Source organism: Macaca thibetana, chromosome 7 (genome assembly GCF_024542745.1).
Source record: "Macaca thibetana thibetana isolate TM-01 chromosome 7, ASM2454274v1, whole genome shotgun sequence".
Taxonomy (NCBI): domain Eukaryota; kingdom Metazoa; phylum Chordata; class Mammalia; order Primates; family Cercopithecidae; genus Macaca; species Macaca thibetana.
The window spans coordinates 163221746-163239761 of record NC_065584.1 but is presented as its reverse complement, the minus strand read 5'-3'; the positions used below and the strand labels follow the sequence as shown (position 1 = coordinate 163239761).

The 18016-nt window shown below is 49.3% G+C and overlaps 3 protein-coding genes across 4 annotated transcripts in view; 1 reads left to right on the top strand and 2 right to left on the bottom strand.

Moving 5' to 3' along the window:
- Window positions 1-18016, top strand: part of SKIC8 (SKI8 subunit of superkiller complex) — a 421718-nt gene that overhangs the window by 356654 nt on the left and 47048 nt on the right. The window lies entirely within an intron of this gene.
- PSMA4 (proteasome 20S subunit alpha 4) overlaps window positions 1-18016 on the bottom strand; it is a 231304-nt gene that overhangs the window by 191675 nt on the left and 21613 nt on the right. The gene's annotated exons all lie outside the window — the stretch shown is intronic.
- The window catches only part of CRABP1 (cellular retinoic acid binding protein 1), a 658055-nt gene continuing 641576 nt past the window's right edge, over window positions 1538-18016 (bottom strand). For both annotated transcript variants that reach the window (XM_050800034.1, XM_050800035.1), the window contains exons 2-5: window positions 9851-9972; window positions 9125-9303; window positions 6455-6568; window positions 1538-1836 (exon numbers count right to left, since the gene is read on the bottom strand). In XM_050800034.1, coding sequence (XP_050655991.1) covers window positions 1786-1836; window positions 6455-6568; window positions 9125-9303; window positions 9851-9920 — 414 coding nt within the window. In that variant the 5' untranslated portion in view covers window positions 9921-9972 and the 3' untranslated portion in view covers window positions 1538-1785. The remainder of the gene's footprint in view (window positions 1837-6454; window positions 6569-9124; window positions 9304-9850; window positions 9973-18016) is intronic.

The window sequence follows — 18016 nt, the reverse complement described above, 5'->3', positions numbered from 1 at the left end:
ATGCCCATACACTGTTGGATGGCCCACTCTGACCCAGCTTTGCTGAGAACCCATATGCTTAGTACTGGGAACAGGCCCCCCAAAATCTGGCCATAAACTGGCCCCAAGACTGGCCATAAACAAGATCTCTGCAGCACTGTAACATGTTTATAATGGCCCTAACACCCAAGCTGGAAGGTTGTGGGTTTACAGGAATGAGGGCAAGGAACACTTGGCCTGCACAGGGTGGAAAATTGCTTAAAGGCATTCTTAAGCCACAAACAATAGCATGAGCGATCTGTGCCTTAAGGACATGCTCCTGCTGCAGTTAACTAGCCCAACCTATTCCTTTAATTCGGCCCATCCCTTCGTTTCCCATAAGGGATACTTTTAGTTAATTTAATATCTATAGAAACAATGCTAATGACTGGCTTGCTGTTAATAAATACATGGGTAAATCTCTGTTTGGGGCTCTCAGCTCTGAAGGCTGTGAGACCCCTGATTTTCCACTTCACACCTCTATATTTCTGTGTGTGTTTGTCTTTAATTCCTCTAGCGCTGCTGGGTTAGGGTCTCCCCAACTGAGCTGGTCTCGGCACTTAGGATGACAAGGACAGAAGCCAGGCAGGCAAGGCAAATGAAGCAGGGGCAAGGATGGGGTCTAAAGGGAAGCAGAGAATATTAGTTCCATTTAAAAAGGGGGAAGCTGTTTGGCCAATTGTTACCCTGTGGGAATGTAGGTCTGCGGATGCCAGATTTTCCCAATTTTTCATTTAAGGAAATAGAGATTCAGATTATGTGAAATGTACTGATTTTCAAATTTAAAAGTCAGCAGCTATGTGGGTTGTTGTCTATGTGCATGTTCAGATCCATTCTCCCCCTGGCCATGTCCTGGGAGGGTGACCCTTGTGAACAGCACCCTCTTCCCTGCCCTCTCCATTCCTACTGGATTTGGCCAATGGACAGAATAGATAGAGATTGAAAGATAAGAGATAGAGATTGAAAGGTGGGAGATTAGAATATTTATCCCCCTTGCTCCAAGCCAAGTCTCCCATGACTTAGGACTCCATGACTCCATAAACACTGGGGCCATGGTTTTGGCAGTGGCCTTTCTCCTAGGTGATAGCTCTCATGGTCTGGTGACCCCTCTTTCCCTTCTGTCTTCAGGCCTGGGGGTGAATCCCTCCACTGCTTGTCTTTGGGTGCCTCCCCATCCTTTGCTGGCTCTATTCATCCTGCCAGTATAAACAGTCTCTTCATTATGAGCTCTTCCCTGTTAACCCTTTTAAATGTGCCCTTTCCTGCTGGGAACTACTGATACCAAGTAATTCAATTGAACAGCCACATTGGGAGGTGCAATCACACCTGGATCTGCAGTCTGGATCCAGCCAGTCTGCGGGAGCCCAGCTTACAACCACTGATATATGCTCAAAGCCCCACACCGAGGCCAGCAGGCCAAAGCTGAGAGTACCACACAGACCAACACAGCGCCAAGGACAGTAGGTACACAGTAACTCCCATGTTGAAACTGAAGAGGCAAACCAAAAAAGGGAAAAGGTTGAGACACATCCAACCAGTTTAATGACTTCGAAACCATGCAAATGCCAAACTATGGAGCATTAGGGATACAAGAGGCACCAAGGCCTGGGGGGCGGGGGTGGGGGACACTACAACATTGTCATGGGGAAAATGGGGTCACCTAATATTGGTAGGAGAAAAGGGCGGTCCACCGGCAGCTCAGAACTATGATATATTCCTCAGGGGAGCCTGCATCCCTTCCTGAAAGGAGGAGCAAGCCAGCTGCCTTCACTCTCGGACATAAATTCTGGTACAGACCACGTCATCGGCGCCAAATGTCTGCAGAGAAGAAGAAAAGGAAAACCAATCAGTGCAGATGCCTGCACAAAAATGTTTAAAGCATGTCACTAATAAGGCCACTTATTGCCCTGTTAAAAACTCTTTGTAACAGACATTCAATTTCCTGTGTGTGTGCTCATGCTAAGCATTAAGGGATTTTTTCCCCCTTAAGCGCTATTGGCAGAGAGGGAACCAGGGTATAGAATTATGTTATACACCATTTTCCTTTGCTTCTGGAACCTGTAAAATGCTGACATAAGAAATGCCAGGAGTTTTGGTTTTAAAATTAAACCGAAAGGGAAAGAATGTCACAATGGACATTTCTGAAGTGGCTCTGTCTCTTTTCAAATGACTTCAAGACAGAAAGAAGCTCAAGCAGCTGGGGTCATGGGGCCCAACACTCACCAGCCAGTTCTGTTCCTTGCTTTGGAGAAGGAATAGAACTGCTTTCCAGGAAGCAGTCATCTAACCTGGGAGACAGGCTGAGATGCTGTATGTGTAATACTCGAGTCACCTGCAAGCTAGAAAATTGGTCTCAGCTGCAAAAGCACAGCATTGGCATCCAAACCTAGCTCTGTAGCTCACAGCTGGCTAAGCTTGGGGCAAATGTTTTCCTCTCGTGGCCTGTTTGGGAAAAGGGCAGGCAGGGGCTGGTGTTGAGGAGAGAGGTGGAACTGACAAGATGATCATCGCAAAGGCTCTTCCAGCTAAAATTCTATGGCCTTTTGTTTGTTGAGAGGATACGAATCATTGCACAGATGGAGGAGGATGTTCTTCTGCTGGCCCCTGAAATGATATTGCCCATAAGTAAACTGTCTCAACTTTCCCCCAAAACTAGCAATTACTCACAGGCCTGCTCTCCTGGGCCTCTCACAGGCAGTTAGAACAGGGAAAGCAATATGTATGTTAAAAAAGAAAAGAAAAGAAAAGAAATAGAAATTCCCCAGTCTGTAAACCTGATGTGAGTATGTTTGTTTGCAAATGTACATTTATGTGCCAGAAGGTCCTTATCTTTCAGATTCTCAAAGTGGCCTGAAATTAAAGAGATGTTAAAACCACTGAACGAGGCATTTAGCTATCCTAGGATCTTTATATTCTTACTCTGCCCTCTTAGTTGGTCATGAGATGCTCTCAGAGAACATATGCTAAAACATTATTCAGACACGTGTGCTTCAGGGAAATACTTCTAGTCCTTAGTGACTGAGGAAGCAGATGCCCATCACTAACTTCTTTTCTTTTTGAGACAGCCTCACTGTCGCCCAGGCTGGAGTACAGTGGTGTGATGTTGGCTCACTGCAACCTCTGCCCCCCAGGTTCAAGTGATTCTCCTGCCTCAGCCTCCCAAGTATCTGGGACTACAGGCACACACCAACACGCCCAGCTAATTTTTGGGTATTTTTAGTAGAGATGGGGTTTCACCATGTTGGCCAGGCTGCTCTCAAACTCCTGACTTCAAGTGATCCACCTGCCTCAGCCTCCCAAAGTGCTGGGATTACAGGCGTGAGCCACTGTACCCAGCCACTAGCTTCTTTTCATGCTAGGGATCTCCTGACCAGACTGGCAGGTATACCAACTTCTGGACACCTTTGTCCTAGCTTCTTCTCTATTAGGAAGAAATGCAGGTGATTCTGCACGCTAGGGGGTGTGGGGCATGACTTTCCCACCATAAGTCTACCTTGCAGATGTCTGGATGCCTCAGAACCATGTTCATTTTCCATACTTCTTTGAGTTCTACAGCCACAGACTGTCAAATAGCTGCCAACATTTGGGTATTTAACGCTGTACCCTGGAGAAACTATTCTCGCTAGCTGACAGCTCTCCCAGGCTAACAAATGGCTTCATGACATGAGAAGAAATCGCCGCATTTCCAACCACATTTGAAGTGTCCTTCTCAGCCTGCAAACTATGCTTAGAGGTTCCTGACAGAAACTCTCTGTAGAATATTCCAGAGTGGTTTGTGGGAGTATACTCAGTTTTCAAAGGAAGGCAACTTATATCCTGGGGGCAATTTACTGTTGGCGCTGGGAGAGCATATTTCAACTTAACTAGAATAGTTGCCTCTTGTTATATAGAGACTGCATCTCTCTGCGTTTTAGATTTATTAATGATAATAACCCTTGAAACAAAAGCCCACATTTCAGATCCCAAATGCCAAGAGTTAACACTCCCTTTCCCTTTGAGGCTTGTATATATGTTTGCTGTTCCAGCAAAGGATGCAGGGATAGCACTGTAGTTGGGAGGAGGGAGGATATGAAAGTGATGGGGTCCATCTAGCAGAATTTGGCCTGTGACGCCAGCTGCTCGTATACTACAGAGGTTAATAAAATCACTCTTTCTCAGAGCCAACCGATCCTACTGAACCCTCAGCTACATTCTAAAACTCTAAAATCATCTCCCCCTTTGCTGTCTCTGGTACCAGTAAACCATATATGCCTTTTCTCCTAAATTTCCATGTCTCAGCCTCAAATTTCTCCCCCAAACTCAGCAAGTATCCCTTCCCTGGAAACAATATTAACCAGGTTGCAAATTAAGCCAGTCCTTTCTCTGTGAAAGGAGAAAGCATGTTAAATCATCCCAGGGAAGGACAAGAGGAGAAAGAAAGAAAGATCAAGCAGTCTCAGTTCAAGTAATAGACAGCTCAATTTAGGGTCTTCTTGCAGAATAAACATGTAATTTCAAGCCTGAGAGGGACCTCAGGGATCAGACTTCTGCTTAACCCCTCATTGTATAGCATGGAAAGAACTTGGGAAGGGAAGGCCCATGCCCAGGTCACACCGCAATTCCTTTCCTAGTGCCCTTCAGCAGGCAGTCTCCTGTTCACAACATTTCAAGGTGACATTCACTAAGATGGAGCAGAGATTAACAAAATACCTAATGAAGAACAAAGGATATAATTTCCTGATTACCCAAAACAGCTTTCCCCTTTTCTAGTCTGGAAGAAAAGGGTGGTTGCAAAAACCTTAGTTTGTGGTTTTTTTTTTTTTTTTGAGATAGGGTCTCAGCTCTGTTGCCCAGGCTGGAGTGCAGTGGCACGATCACAGTTCACTGCAGCCTCAAACTCCTGGGCTCAAGTGATCCTCCCACTTCAGCCTCGAGTAGCTGAGACTACAAGCATGTGCCACCACACTCAGCTAATTTTTTTTTTTTTTTTTTTTTTTTTTTTTGTAGAGGCAGCAGTCTCACTATGTTGCCCAGGCTGTTCTCAAACTCCTGGGCTCAGCCTCCCAAAGTGCTGGGATTACAGGTGTGAGCCACCAATCCCCGCCCAGTTCTGAAACACAAAGGGAGAGTGACGGGGGATTGTTCTGTCCTCAGCCTTCCTTTGTTCTCTACCTCAAAAAAGGGGATGAAATGTGTGCTTAAGTTATAGAGGTTTCTAATTTGGCCTCACCAGATAAGTTTTGTTTGGCTGGGAGCGGGTATTTAAAATGTTTTCGTCTGAATTTTTTTTTTTTTTTTAGAGACAGAGTTTCTGTCACCCAGACTGGATGGAGGGCAGTGGTGCCATTTCAGCTCACTGCAACGTCTGCCTCCTGGGTTCAAGCGATTCTCCTGTCTCAGCCTTCCGAGTAGCTGAGACTACAAGCCCATGCCACCACGCCTGGCTAATTTTTGTATTTTTAGTAGAGATGGGGTTTCACCATGTTGGCCCGACTGGTCTCAAACTCCTGACCTCAAGTGATTTGCCTGCCTCAGCCTCCCAAAGTACTGGGATTACAGGTGTGAGCTACCATGCCCGGCCAATCCGAATACCATTTTTCCTTTTTTTTTTGAGACGGAGTTTCGCTCTTGTTGCCAGGCTGGAGTGCAATGGCGCGACCTTGGCTCACTGCAACTCCCGCCTCCTGGGTTCAAGCGAATCTCCTGCCTCAGCTTCCTGAGTAGCTGGGATTACAGGCATATGCCACCACGCCCGGCTAATTTTTTATTTTTAGTAGGGATGGGGTTTCTCCATATTGATCAGGTTGGTCTCGAACTCCCAACCTCAGGTGATCTGCCTGCCTTGGCCCCCCAAAGTGCTGGGATCTGAACACTTTTAAGGAAAAGCCTACCTTTTTTAGTTCTAAAGGGGCTCATCTCTCCACACTGTGTTATATTCAGACACTTCCCAAATTAGCATTCATTGCCTGGCTCCCAAAGGCTATTGGAGTTTGCAAATCACAGGTAAAAATGTTCTCTAAGGCTCTGAGTGCTGATGTGATGAAAATTACTGAAACCTTTCCTAGCCAGCAAAAGGAGAAATGAGAATGAAAAAAAATCCCTTCTGCCATGTGAGCGTGGGGACCTCATAGGGCCCAAGCATTCCAAATCTGATGAGAGGGGAGCTTGGCTTAAAGCATGTCACCGCCACTGGGATGTATTAGTGTGGATAGTGGCAGGCACTCCAGCCTGTCGCTAGCCCCTATTCTGCCCTCTGAGCCACTCCTCTTTCCTGCCAACCATTTAACAATGATTTCCTCTGACCTGAACTGTCATCTCGGGTTTTCTGCTCTAATTTTAATCCAGGGCAAATGGTGCCTTTCTCTGAAAGGCCGAGTGAGGAGGACATATTTGTGGGGTCCATCTCGGGCACCATCTGGGAGAACTTCAGGATTATTTCAGGGTCAAGGGGCCCTACCAGGATAAGCTCATCATTGGCCAGCTCCCGGGTCCAGTAGGTTTTGGGGCCATCCCCTTCAAGAAGAGTTTGCGTGCAGTGGATCTTGTTCTCATTCTCCCAAGTGGCTAAACTCTGCGGGCAGGAAAACCATTAGTGACATTAATTACAGTCTCAGCAGCAGGAGCAGGAGCAACAATGAGCATTGAAAAATAATTGCTGTGCAGAGAATCAACACATGGTCCCTGTCAGCAGGCCACAGATTCTTCTCCACTGAGCCTTAGAAAGTTCAAATTCAGAGTGCTGGTCACAGATTTTATGGGGTATAAATACACTTTGTATAACACACACACACACACACACACACACACACCTCTTACTGAAGCAGCAAGGCCTTAGGCATGCTTTACATCTCTAGGAATAAAATTTAGACCATGAAATGATTCATTTATATAAAAATTAGCTACTCCTTCAAACAGATTGGATTTTACTTATTTTTATTTATTTATTTTTTTTTTTGAGATGGAGTCTCACTCTGTTGCCCAGGCTGAACACAGTGGCACAATCTCAGTTCCCTACAGCCTACACCTCCCAGGTTCAAGCAATTCTCCTTCCTCAGCCTCCTGAGTAGCTTTTTGATATATTTAGTAAAGATGGGGTTTCACCAGGCTGGTCTCGAACTCCTGACCTTAAGTGGTCATAATTTGGATTTTAAAAGCAAGAACCTTCACATCAGAACCACAAGATTTTTCAACAGTTAAGACACCAAGCTTGCAATCACATCTGTCATCAGCCTATCAGGAGCACGATTCCCTGCACGGATTTTGGGATAAGAACGTCCTTTCTTTTTTTTTTTTTTTTTTTTTTTTTTTTGAGACGGAGTCTTGCTCTGTCGCCCAGGCTGGAGTGCAGTGGCCAGATCTCAGCTCACTGCAAGCTCCGCCTCCCATGTCTAAGCCATTCTCCTGCCTCAGCCTCCCGAGTAGCTGGGACTACAGGCACCCGCACCTCGCCCGGCTAGTTTTTTGTATTTTTTGGTAGAGACGGAGTTTCACCGTGTTAGCCAGGCTGGTCTTGATCTCCTGACCTTGTGATCCGCCCGTCTCGGCCTCCCAAAGTGCTGGGATTACAGGCTTGAGCCACCGCGCCCGGCCTTAAGAACGTCCTTTCTGTTCACTCCTCATCAGATGTAGTGCACCCCTATGCTGATAAACCTGGGTGTCTTTGGCTCTGAGGGTTAAAATGCTGCCACTTTCCTGGTTACGTCCCTTTAGAAAAATTTTAAAAAGCAAATCAATCTGAAGGGTCTTCATGCTTTTGGAGGTGGGAGGCAAAAGGGGGGATTTCCTGAAGTTTTCTCCAGTGTCTGCACAAAGCAAAGTGTGGTACAGCTGGGCTGGGGGGTGAGCCAGAGCTGAATGTGCACATAATCAGTTTTTAACTAACACATGGGACACATTCATTAAGCAAGGGGGGGGGGGGGCGGTGCATAAAGCCACACTCTCCCGGCTGTTGTGTGAACCTTTAATTTTTTTTAAAGCAGAATTACCCTCCCTGGCAGTAGCCACCATTGGATGTCCCCAAACTGAGCCCTGCCTGTTGCCAAGTCTCCTCTCTTAGACTCCCAGCCCTTCACTCTATGCTGTCTTGCTCTTTGTTTCTGCACTGTAGTTTGGGCTTCAGATCCCAACCGCTCCAAGCGTGGAGATCATTTTCAGGCTATGACAATTCTGGGAGCCAGAGATTGCCTCCTAGATCAGCCTGCTTCCGTGGGGCTTTGTTTCTTTGTCCTTCCAAGCCCAGTGCTCAGAGAGTCCCATTCTGAGATCAGACCAGGCACTGCTCAGGAAAGGTGAAAGACACAATTTCCCACTCTCTGGAATGTTATGACTTTTTTCTTTAAAAAAAAAAAAAAAATTGGAGAAAGGGAGGGAGACATTCTGTCACTTTTTAAATAAGTGGTAGCTCCAGTGATTATTTTTCCGTCTGGTTAACCAAATGCAATTTTTGCCCATGCAAAAAAGGAATGTACAACCCCTTGCTTCAGTCCACCGGTTCATCCCTGGGCCCATGTATGGAGAAATAAAAAAACTCTTGCCTTTGAGGACTAAGAGAGGGCAACTAGTCCATTTTCCCAGCCAGAACCTGCCTTGCTTTTGGAAAGCCTCCGCGGTTCCTTTAAGGAACCAGGTGAGGGTGGGTGGGGAGAGGTGTCGGGGCCATCGGGACTGCTGAAACTGGATCCAGAGAGTACCCAGGCGGCCCGGGGACCCGGGCGGGCGCAGGGGATACGGCAGGAAAGGAATGCAAGAGCTGTCGCTTCACCTGCGACAGAGAACCTGGCGTCCCCTGCAACCTCCTCCTCCCGCGCCGCCCGCGCTTGGCGCCTCAAACCGCTGCAAAAGCCACAGCTGGGAAAGCGGCGCAACCCAGAGCCCGCTCTTTAAGCGCGGCAGTTAGCACCCTGGGAGGCGGCTTAGGGATGGGGTTGAGAAGGAATGAAGGTAATACTTTGTCTTGAGCCAGGGGCAACTAGGATGCATAAACCCCCTCTGCAAACAGCCAGTGCACACACCCTGCAAGGAAGGCGAGCCACAGGCTGCAAAGGGAGACATAGGTTCCTCCAGCAGCAGTGGGCCATGGGCGCGGAGTGGGGACCCGGGGACGCCTGTACTGGCTCTGGGGTCTCACCCTGCACTTGCGTCCGTCCACCGTCTCCTCCTCAAAGCCTTCTCCGACCTTGAAGTTGATCTCAGTGGTGCGCACCGTGGTGGATGTCTTGATGTAGAACTGATCCCCGTCCTGGCGGATCTCCACGTGCGGCTTGGACGCAGCCGCCACGGCCACTTTCCTCAGCATGGCGTTCACACCTGCGCAGGGTGCACCACAAGCTCGGGTCACAGGGCCTCGCCGCCGGTCTCGCGACCGGTCGGGCGCTGCTCATACCCTAACTTTAGAAAGGGGCCTTAAAATTGACCCACTCGTTTCCCTGCCCTCGCCCTTGTTTTCGAGATGAGAAACTGAGGTACAGAGAGGGTAAGTGACTTTCCTCGAGTTGCACAGTGAATTCGTGGCAGAGCCTGGTCTCAAATTTGAGTCTCCAAATTTAAGTCCCGGATCCTCCTTGCTCTCCAGTAATCTCTCCTCGCTATGATCTAGCACGCGATAAAGTCCGCACCATCAAGGAGGGCGGCAAACATTCAGCAAACGTTCCCGGAACGCATGGTTCCGGGCTCTCTACCAGCTTCTCCGAGACCTGGTGCGCCTGGGAGACAAGGCGATCTATTGCCCCGGGGACTCCCTCCTGCCTGGGAGCCCCAACTTCCACTCCTGCCCCCCAGGACCGGGGCACTTCCGGGACCAGGGTACCTCCGGGCCGCCTCTACCCGTCGGGGCGCGCCCTCTGCACCAGCTTACCCAGTGCCTTGAGCAGCTCGTCGAAATTCTCGCTGCTGCGCATCTTCCAGGTGCCAGCGAAGTTGGGCATGGTGGCGGTGGTGGCGGCGGCGGCAGGTACGGACAGCGGCGGCGCAGCAGGCACACTCTGAGCGTACGAGGCGGAGACTGGGGCTTTGCGCCCAGCGCTGCGCGCCTTGAGTCACTAGGAGAGCGCCCCCCACCCGGCCCGACTTCTGGCCCCGCCCCTCCAGCCCTGCCCCCTATCCCCGGCGGTCCCTACCCGGTATGAGCTCAACTGCCAGCCCAGTTGTGCCTCAGCCTCCAGAGGTGCGGGCACCCGCTCTCCAACTGGGGTCGCCTCCACCTCCCTCAGGACATTCACATCCCGCTTTAAAAGGGGTGGTGGGAAAGGATTAGCTGAAACAAGATTGGCTTGGAGCGGATAACTGTTAAAGCTGGGCGGTGTGGACTTGGGTTATCATTCTACTCTTCTCTCTACTTTTGAACATGTTTGAATATATCCATAATATAAACTTAAAGTGGCTAGCGGGGCCATCAGGGCATGGGACCCACTCTTTCTTCACCTCTGGTCGTATCTACTGGGTGTGCCCAGACGGTCCCCCTTCCCTCCCAGTCTGGGATCCTATTCTGAAACCCTCTCCCTGCATCCCCAGGCCCCCACAGGACCCATGGGGAGTGAGTGACTGCAAACTCCAACCCCCATCAACACCAGCTTGGGCACTGCTGCGCGAATCCACGAACTGCGGGTCCTCCGCGTTCCGAGTGCAGGAGGGGGCCAGACCTTTGTCAGGGCTCAGGACAAACTGTGGGTCCAGAGGCCTGGACTGAATGAGCTCCAGAATCTGGGCTAGGTGCGGCCTGTTTTGCAAAATCATGAGCCTTTGCACTCTTTCCGCAAGCTGTGAGGGACAAGGGGAGGAAGGCTTTGCCCTTCTCCCTTTGCTCCCAAATAACCTAAACATCACAACCTAAAGTCCCCTTGGTGTTTCCACTAAGGGAGTACAAACACTTCACCATTACCCTTGTAGCTCTTTTCTGTACATTTTCCTTCCAGCCTTTTCTCACTATTTTACCATCTGCACACCTCAGCCAAACTGTACAACTCAGGATTCTAGAATGTGCCATGCATTTTATTATCTCTAAGCTTTTGCCCATGCCATGGCCTCTTCCTTGAATGCCTCTTTCCTCTTCAGGTTAATCAAACCTTGCCCATTCACCAAAGCCCATCTTTATGCTGTCTCTTTTGTGAAATTCAGTTTCCTAATAAACTGTGATTATTTTTCTCTGAATCGACAGGATCCTTGTCTGGTCCTGCTCTTCTTCAGGTCTTAGCTCTGCTATAAACTGAACTCCTGGAGGGCAGTGATTGTTTATCCACTTGTCCTCCCTTCCTAAGGCTTAGCTAGGTGGGGCTCGATAACTGTGCATTGATTTGAGAAGGATGTGAGTGGTGGCCTGAGGTGAAGATTCCCCCAGGACCTTGGGGAATCTGTGCTGCCTACTGAACAGGGCCCTGAACTTCTGGAGGTGAATGGGGCTGGGATCCTGCCAGGAGGCCCCGAGGAGCTGTCTAAGAAAGCAGCTGAGGACAGGAGAGGGGAGAGGGGCCATCACCAGCTGGAAAGGGGCATGGGCAGGGTGGGCATTCTGGACGTGCCGTCTGTGCAGTCACACAGGGTCGTGCACTTAGAAGGGCCTGGTAGTTAGACTGGAAAATGGAAAAGCAGGAATGCTTTGTTATTGCCAGCTTGAATATGAGAATACTTTTTTTTTTTTTTTTGAGACAGAGTCTTGCTCTGTTGCGCAGGCTGGAGTGCAGTGGCACAATCTCGGCTCACTGCAACCTCCGCCTCCTGGGTTTAAACAATTCTCCTGGCTCAGCCTCCCAAGTAGCTGGGACCACAGGTGCCCGCCACCATACCCGGCTAATTTTTTGTATTTTTAGTAGAGTCGGGGTTTCACCGTGTTAGCCAGGATGGTCTCGATCTCCTGACCTCGTGATCCGCTCTCCTCGGCCTCCCAAAGTGCTGGGATTACAGGCGTGAGCCACCGTGCCTGGCCCCATAATACTTTTTGAACAAGGAGACCTGCATTTTTATTTTGCACTGGGATCTGCAGATTAAATAGCAGGTCCTGGATGTGGGAGGCAAAGGATGGAGCTGCCATAGAATCAAACCCACTTCACAGAGGGTCGAGTGTCTCTCCAGTGAAGGGGCAAAACAGGAGTGCCACCCAGCTAATGCAGGCCTCCGTCCCCATCCAACACTCCTCGCTAACAAGACTTCAGCCGTCTTAAGGGCAGGGCTGGGGAGAGACTGGGGCAGGCAGCTGGAGGAGGGCAGCAAGGATGGAGCAGCATCCCAGTTTACAGCCCGCAGAGAGCCTGTGAGGAAAGTCAGAGGGCCGCAGATGAGGCACAAAGGCGACAGAGAGGTCTTGCAGCAAAGGCTTTGGGTGGACAAAGAGGGAAGAGGGAAAGAAGAGGGTGAGGGAGGGAGTCAGAGAGAGAATGGGGCCAGGGGGGCCAGGTGAAGGTGTCCACGCCAAAGGTTGGCGATACCAGGACAGGACAGTGGTTTTGTTCTGTAGGCACAAAACCAGGGTGGGAGCAGGGTCCAGGAGTGAGGAGGGCACAGCCAGTTCAGAAATAGAGTGGGAAGTGGTCCCGGAGTCCTTTGTGAACCCACTCTCCTTGTTTTTAAGACAGGGTCTGGCTCTGTTGCCAGTGCTGGAGTGCCCTGGTGCCATCTTGGGTCACTGTAATAACCTCGCCTCCTGGGCTCAAGCAATCTTCCTGCCTCAGCCTCCCAAGTAGCTGGGATTACAGGCGTGCACCACCGTGCCCGGCTAATTTTTGTATTTTTAGTAGAGACAGGGGTTTGCCATGTTGCCCAGGATGGTCTCGATCTCCTGAACTCAACCAATTTGCCCACCTCAGCCTCCCAAAGTGCTAGGATTACAGGCATGAGCCACTGCAACCAGCCTGCTGTCCTTGTTAATAGAAATTTAGAGGTGACCAGAGCAGACAGGAGGGGCCAGGACTTCTCAGAAGCCCCAAATCTCATCAGGTGGCACATGGAAATGGGAGGGCAGGCTGCTTCTGGGAGCAGGCCCCCTAAAGTCCGGCCACAAAGTGGCTCCAAGACTGGCCATAAATAAAATCTCTGCAGCACTGTGATATGTCCATAATGGCCCTAATGCCCAAACTGGAAGGTTGTGGGTTTATGGGAATGAGGGCAAGGAACACCTGGCCCTCCCAGGGCGGAAAACCGTTTAAAGCCATTTTTAAGCCACAAGCAATTAGCATGAGCTAACTGTGTCTTAAGGGCATGTTCCTGCTACAGTTAACTAGCCCAACCTATTCATTTAATTCGGCCCATCCCTTCGTTTCCCATAAGGGATACTTTTAGTTAATTTAATATCTATAGAAACAATGCTAATGACTGGTTTGCTGTTAATAAATATGTGGGTAAATCTCTGTTTGGGGCTCTCAGCTCTGAAGGCTGTGAGACCCCTGATTTCCCACTTCACACCTCTATATTTCTGTGTGTGTTTGTCTTTAATTCCTCTAGCGCTGCTGGGTTAGGGTCTCCCCGACCTAGCCGGTCTCGGCAGGCTGCCATCACCTTCCTGGCTATTGGGGAAACCCCAGAACCAAGAGGGCCACAAAAACACCACCATCGTGGCTGGGCACGGTGGCTCACACCTGTAATCCCAGCACTTAGGGAGGCTAAGGAAGGTGGATCACCTGAGGTCAGGAGTTCAAGACCAGCCTGGCCAACATGGTGAAACCCCATCTCTACTAAAAATACAAAATTAGTCGAACATGGTGGTGCGCCCCTGTAGACCCAGCTACTCAGGAAGCTGAGTGAGGAGGATCACTTGAACCCAGGGGTCCCAGATTTTAGTGAGTGGAGATTGCACCACTGCACTCCAGCCTGGGCAACAGAGTGAGACTCTGTCTCAAAAAGAAACCAACCAACAAACAAACAAACAAAAAAAGCCACCACCATTGTGGTATTTCTGTGGATCCAGAGCAGGCGCCCTGCTGGGCAGAGACCCAGCTCTTGGCCTGGGTCTTCAAACAGATGGCAGAACCATCTGAAATGCTCTGACCTCCCTGTCTTCTCTCTTTCTCTTCTTTTACCCTTCCATTCACTAACCTTTGTTGACCACCTCTGTGAGCCAGGAACTGGGTGCACCTCCGAGGATAGTGACCACTCAATATCCAGGTCCTGTCTTGAAGGTTCACTGTTTACACAGGAGGAAATAACCTAGAAACTCTGTGATCACCACATGGGCTCACAGTGCCTGAGTGGCAGGCATTGAGCCCAGCCTGGGCCGAACCTTAGGAGTGGATCCAGAGGGGCTGTGAGACTGAGGGAGTACAATCAGAAGAACAATATATGCAGGGAGAGGAGGTGTAAACACGTGCAGGGGCAGGGTTATGTGTTTATAGGAACCATATGTCTTTTGGCCTGACTGGAGTGCATACCTTGAAGGGAGCAAGGTAGGAGGTAAGACAAGAGATGAGCTGAAGGCACTCTCCTAAGGACAAAGGGTCATGAATGCGGTGTTCCCACGTGGCCACATAGAAGGATTTAAGCAGAGATGAGCCATGGTCCTACTGCACATTTGGAAAGTTGCCATCACCACAGTGTGGAGAATGAATGAGAGGAGACAAGCATATTACCAGGGGCGCAGGGAGGAGGATTTTGCCCTGAACTAGGCAACCAGCAGTGATATTGGCAGTGGGTTAGACCACAGTGGTTCCCTAAGGCTAATCTGTGATTTGAGTCAGGCATTACAGCAGCCTGGGGAGCTTTCTAGAAATTCAGATTCTTTGGCCCCAGCCCAGGAGATTTGGATCCTGTAAGTCATGGATAGGGCCCAGGAAACTGAGTTTGGTAAGTTTTCCAAGTGATTCTCCTTGCACGGCCAGATTGACTTTACAGTATGTCATGACTGGTAGGGGTGAGGGAAGTGGGAGCAAGAGGCCAGAATGATTCCTAGATTCCCGGGTGGTGCACTTGGTGGTCTCATTTGCTGCTATAGGTAACACATGGATGGCAGATGAGTTTTATTTGGGAAGCGTTGGGTTTGAGTTGCCTGGGTGTCCAGGATCCAGTGGGAAGTGTGGTTTTGGAGTTTGAGAGAGAGGTCTTAGCTGAAGACAGGGATGGGGGTCACTTGTTTCCAGCAAGCAGTTGAAGACATGACTGTGGATGAGATGTGCAGAGACAAGACACAGAAAGAGAAAAGCAAAAGGCCAAGGGTAGAGCTTGGAAAATCTCAGTGTTTAGGGGTCAGATGCAGGAGGTGAGCACTGAAGGAAGCAGGAGGGGAGAAAGAAGAAAACCAGAGGCTGATGTCCTCCCAGTCAAGGAGCCCAGCAATTTTTAAAAGGAGGGATTGGCTGGGTGCGGTGACTCGTGCATGCAATCCCAGCACTTTGGAAGGCCGAGGTGGGCAGATCACCTGAGGTCAGGAGTTCAAGACCAACCTGGCCAATATGGTACAACCCCATCTCTACTAAAAATACAAAAATTAGCCAGGCATGGTGGCAGGCACCTGTAATCCCAGCTACTTGGGAGGCTGAGGGAGGAGAATCACTTAAGCCTAGTGGGTGGAGGTTGCAGTAAGCCAAGATTGCACCACTGCATTCCAGCCTGGGTGACAGACTGAGACTCCATCTGGGAAAAAAAAAAAAAAAAAAAAAAAGAGGGATGGACCAACTGTAACAACTGCTCCAAAGAGGTTCATGGAGGCAAGGGCCACCAAGTGTCCCCTGGATGAGCAGCAGGACAGTCTTGGTGACTGCAGCCAAAGCAGTTTTAGGAGGTGGTGGAGTCTGAAGGCAGGATCAACAGGTTGAGTTTGAAAAGGAAAGCATGAAATTGGAATCAGAAAATGTAGGCAATTCTTTCGAAAAGCATGACTGTAGGGGAGGGGAGAGATGAATTGGAAGTTATGAGAGGAGGTAGCACCAAAGGACTACTCAGAGTTTTGCTGTTTGCATTTCAGATGGGTGGGATTTGAACATATGTATAAGGTGAAGGCAGAGACTAAAGAAAAGACAGAAGGTGCAGGAGAAATAGAAGATAGACACAAGTGGTAGAGATGGGAGAGGAGGAGACCCAGAGTGCAAGAGGAGGTTCCAGGTAAAGGAACCAGAAATTAAGGCGTTCCTGTCTGTGTCCTTTCCTTTCTCTGTGAAGTAAGAGAGGGGTCTTCTGCAAAGAACAAGGTAAAGGTTTCAAGATGGGGCTCTTGGACAAAGCTTAGAAGAACCCCTTCTGAAAATAGGAGAGGCGACTCAGGGTGCACAGAAATGATGCTCCCACCTCCCTCACCAGGCAGGGCTCCGGGAAGGTTGGAGAGCAGGACAGGGGCTGGCTCCAGATCTCACAGTGGAATGTGCTTTTCTCCAGCAGATCTGGGACTTCAACATATAGGTGATGGAATAGTGGGCATGTGAACTGATGCAGAGAGAGAGAAGAGCAGAGCAACTGAGAGTGATGGCAAGAAGGGGTTGAGGTGTAGGACCGGAGGTTCTGGGCAGAAGAGGGATGGAAGTTGAGCCAGGACAGGGCTTGGTAGGCAGGGAGAAAAATGGAGGAACTCAAAGGCCTGGAAGTGCTGTGAGGTTGAAGGATTGGTGTGCTGGAGCAGGAAGGTGGGCGTGGCCAGAGATTAAGATACTGCAGTTTAGGATAACGATGAAGCCATCTTTAAGATGTGAGGGTACATTATTAATCTTGAAGAGGGCCATTGGTGTGCACCATTTCCTAAACATATTGAGTCTTATATCTGGAGAATCTTGCAGGACTGGTGTTTCATAGAACCCACTTCAATCAACTCCGATAAAAGATCATGGGAGCTGCTAGGTGTAGTGGCTCATGCCTGTAATTCCAACACTGGGAGGACAGGGTGGGCAGATCACTTGAGGCCAGGGGTTTGAGACCAGCCTGGCCAACATGGTGAAACCCCATTTCTACTAAAAATACAAAAATTAGCCAGGTGTGGTGGTGCTTGCCTGTAGTCTCAGCTACTCAGGAGGCTAAGGCAGGAGAATCACTTGAACTAAGGAGGCAGAGATTGCGGTGAGCTGAGATCGCACCACTGCACTCCAGCCTGGGTAATAGAGTGAGACTCTGTCTCAAAAAAACAAACCAAAAAAAAGGTAATGGGAGCCGTGGAAGGTTTTTAAGGAGAACATGACTTGGTCAGATTGCATCTTAGACAGGTCTTGCTGGTGGCCTGTATGGAGGATGGATTGAAGGAGAGTGAGAGCTGATACATGGAAAGGAATGAGGAGTCTACTGCAGTGGTCCAGGCAAGAGATATAGAAGGTTAAAACTTGAGGGGGTATTAGATCTGAGAAATATTTAGAAAGTAAAATATTTCTTTCTAGAAATATTTAAAGTAGGACAAGTAGGACAGATTAGGGGTTGGAAGTGAAGGATAAGGAGAAATAGGTGCTGAGTTTCTAGCTTGGATATGACATGGAAAGTGAGACCAACCCAGATGGTGGTAGACAATTTTGTAAGGAGGATGCTGAGTGCCAGCTTGGATATAATAGCTTTGAGGCTCATGGGGACAAACAGATGGAAGAGTTCAGAGCATGAACTTCAGTGAAGCAACAGGAGGGAGTGTTCTGGAAGGCCTTGAGGATGAGGGAGTCAGTTTGCCACAGTATAGGAACCCTAGAGAATGAACCCTTGGAATGAAGGTGTAGGGTAATGTGAATCACCATGACATTTGAATTTGGGAATACCTAGGCTTCAGAATAGAGCACTGATGGCAGAGCAGGAGGCCTGGGGACAAGAGCATGGAGTGCCAAATGGAATTCTGGTGGTACATGGTCTGGGAGCTTGGCAGTGCCTGCCTGGGTAGTTAAGGACAGGGATCAGACCTTGGGCCCTTACTGCTCAGCCCAAGGAGACTTGACTGGCACTGGCCAGTAGGCAAAGGTGACTTATTGGCTGAACACAGCTACGCAACTGTCAGTTAATTCCATGACTGTAGGATTCTAGCACATTGCAGGGTGTCTTGTGTGTATGGTGCACGCTCAGGCACACATGTGCTTACATTCAGGATCCCCTTATTGTTTTGGCTGGAAAAGCTGATCTTTGAATCTCTGGAACTTGAGGCCAGGGGTTT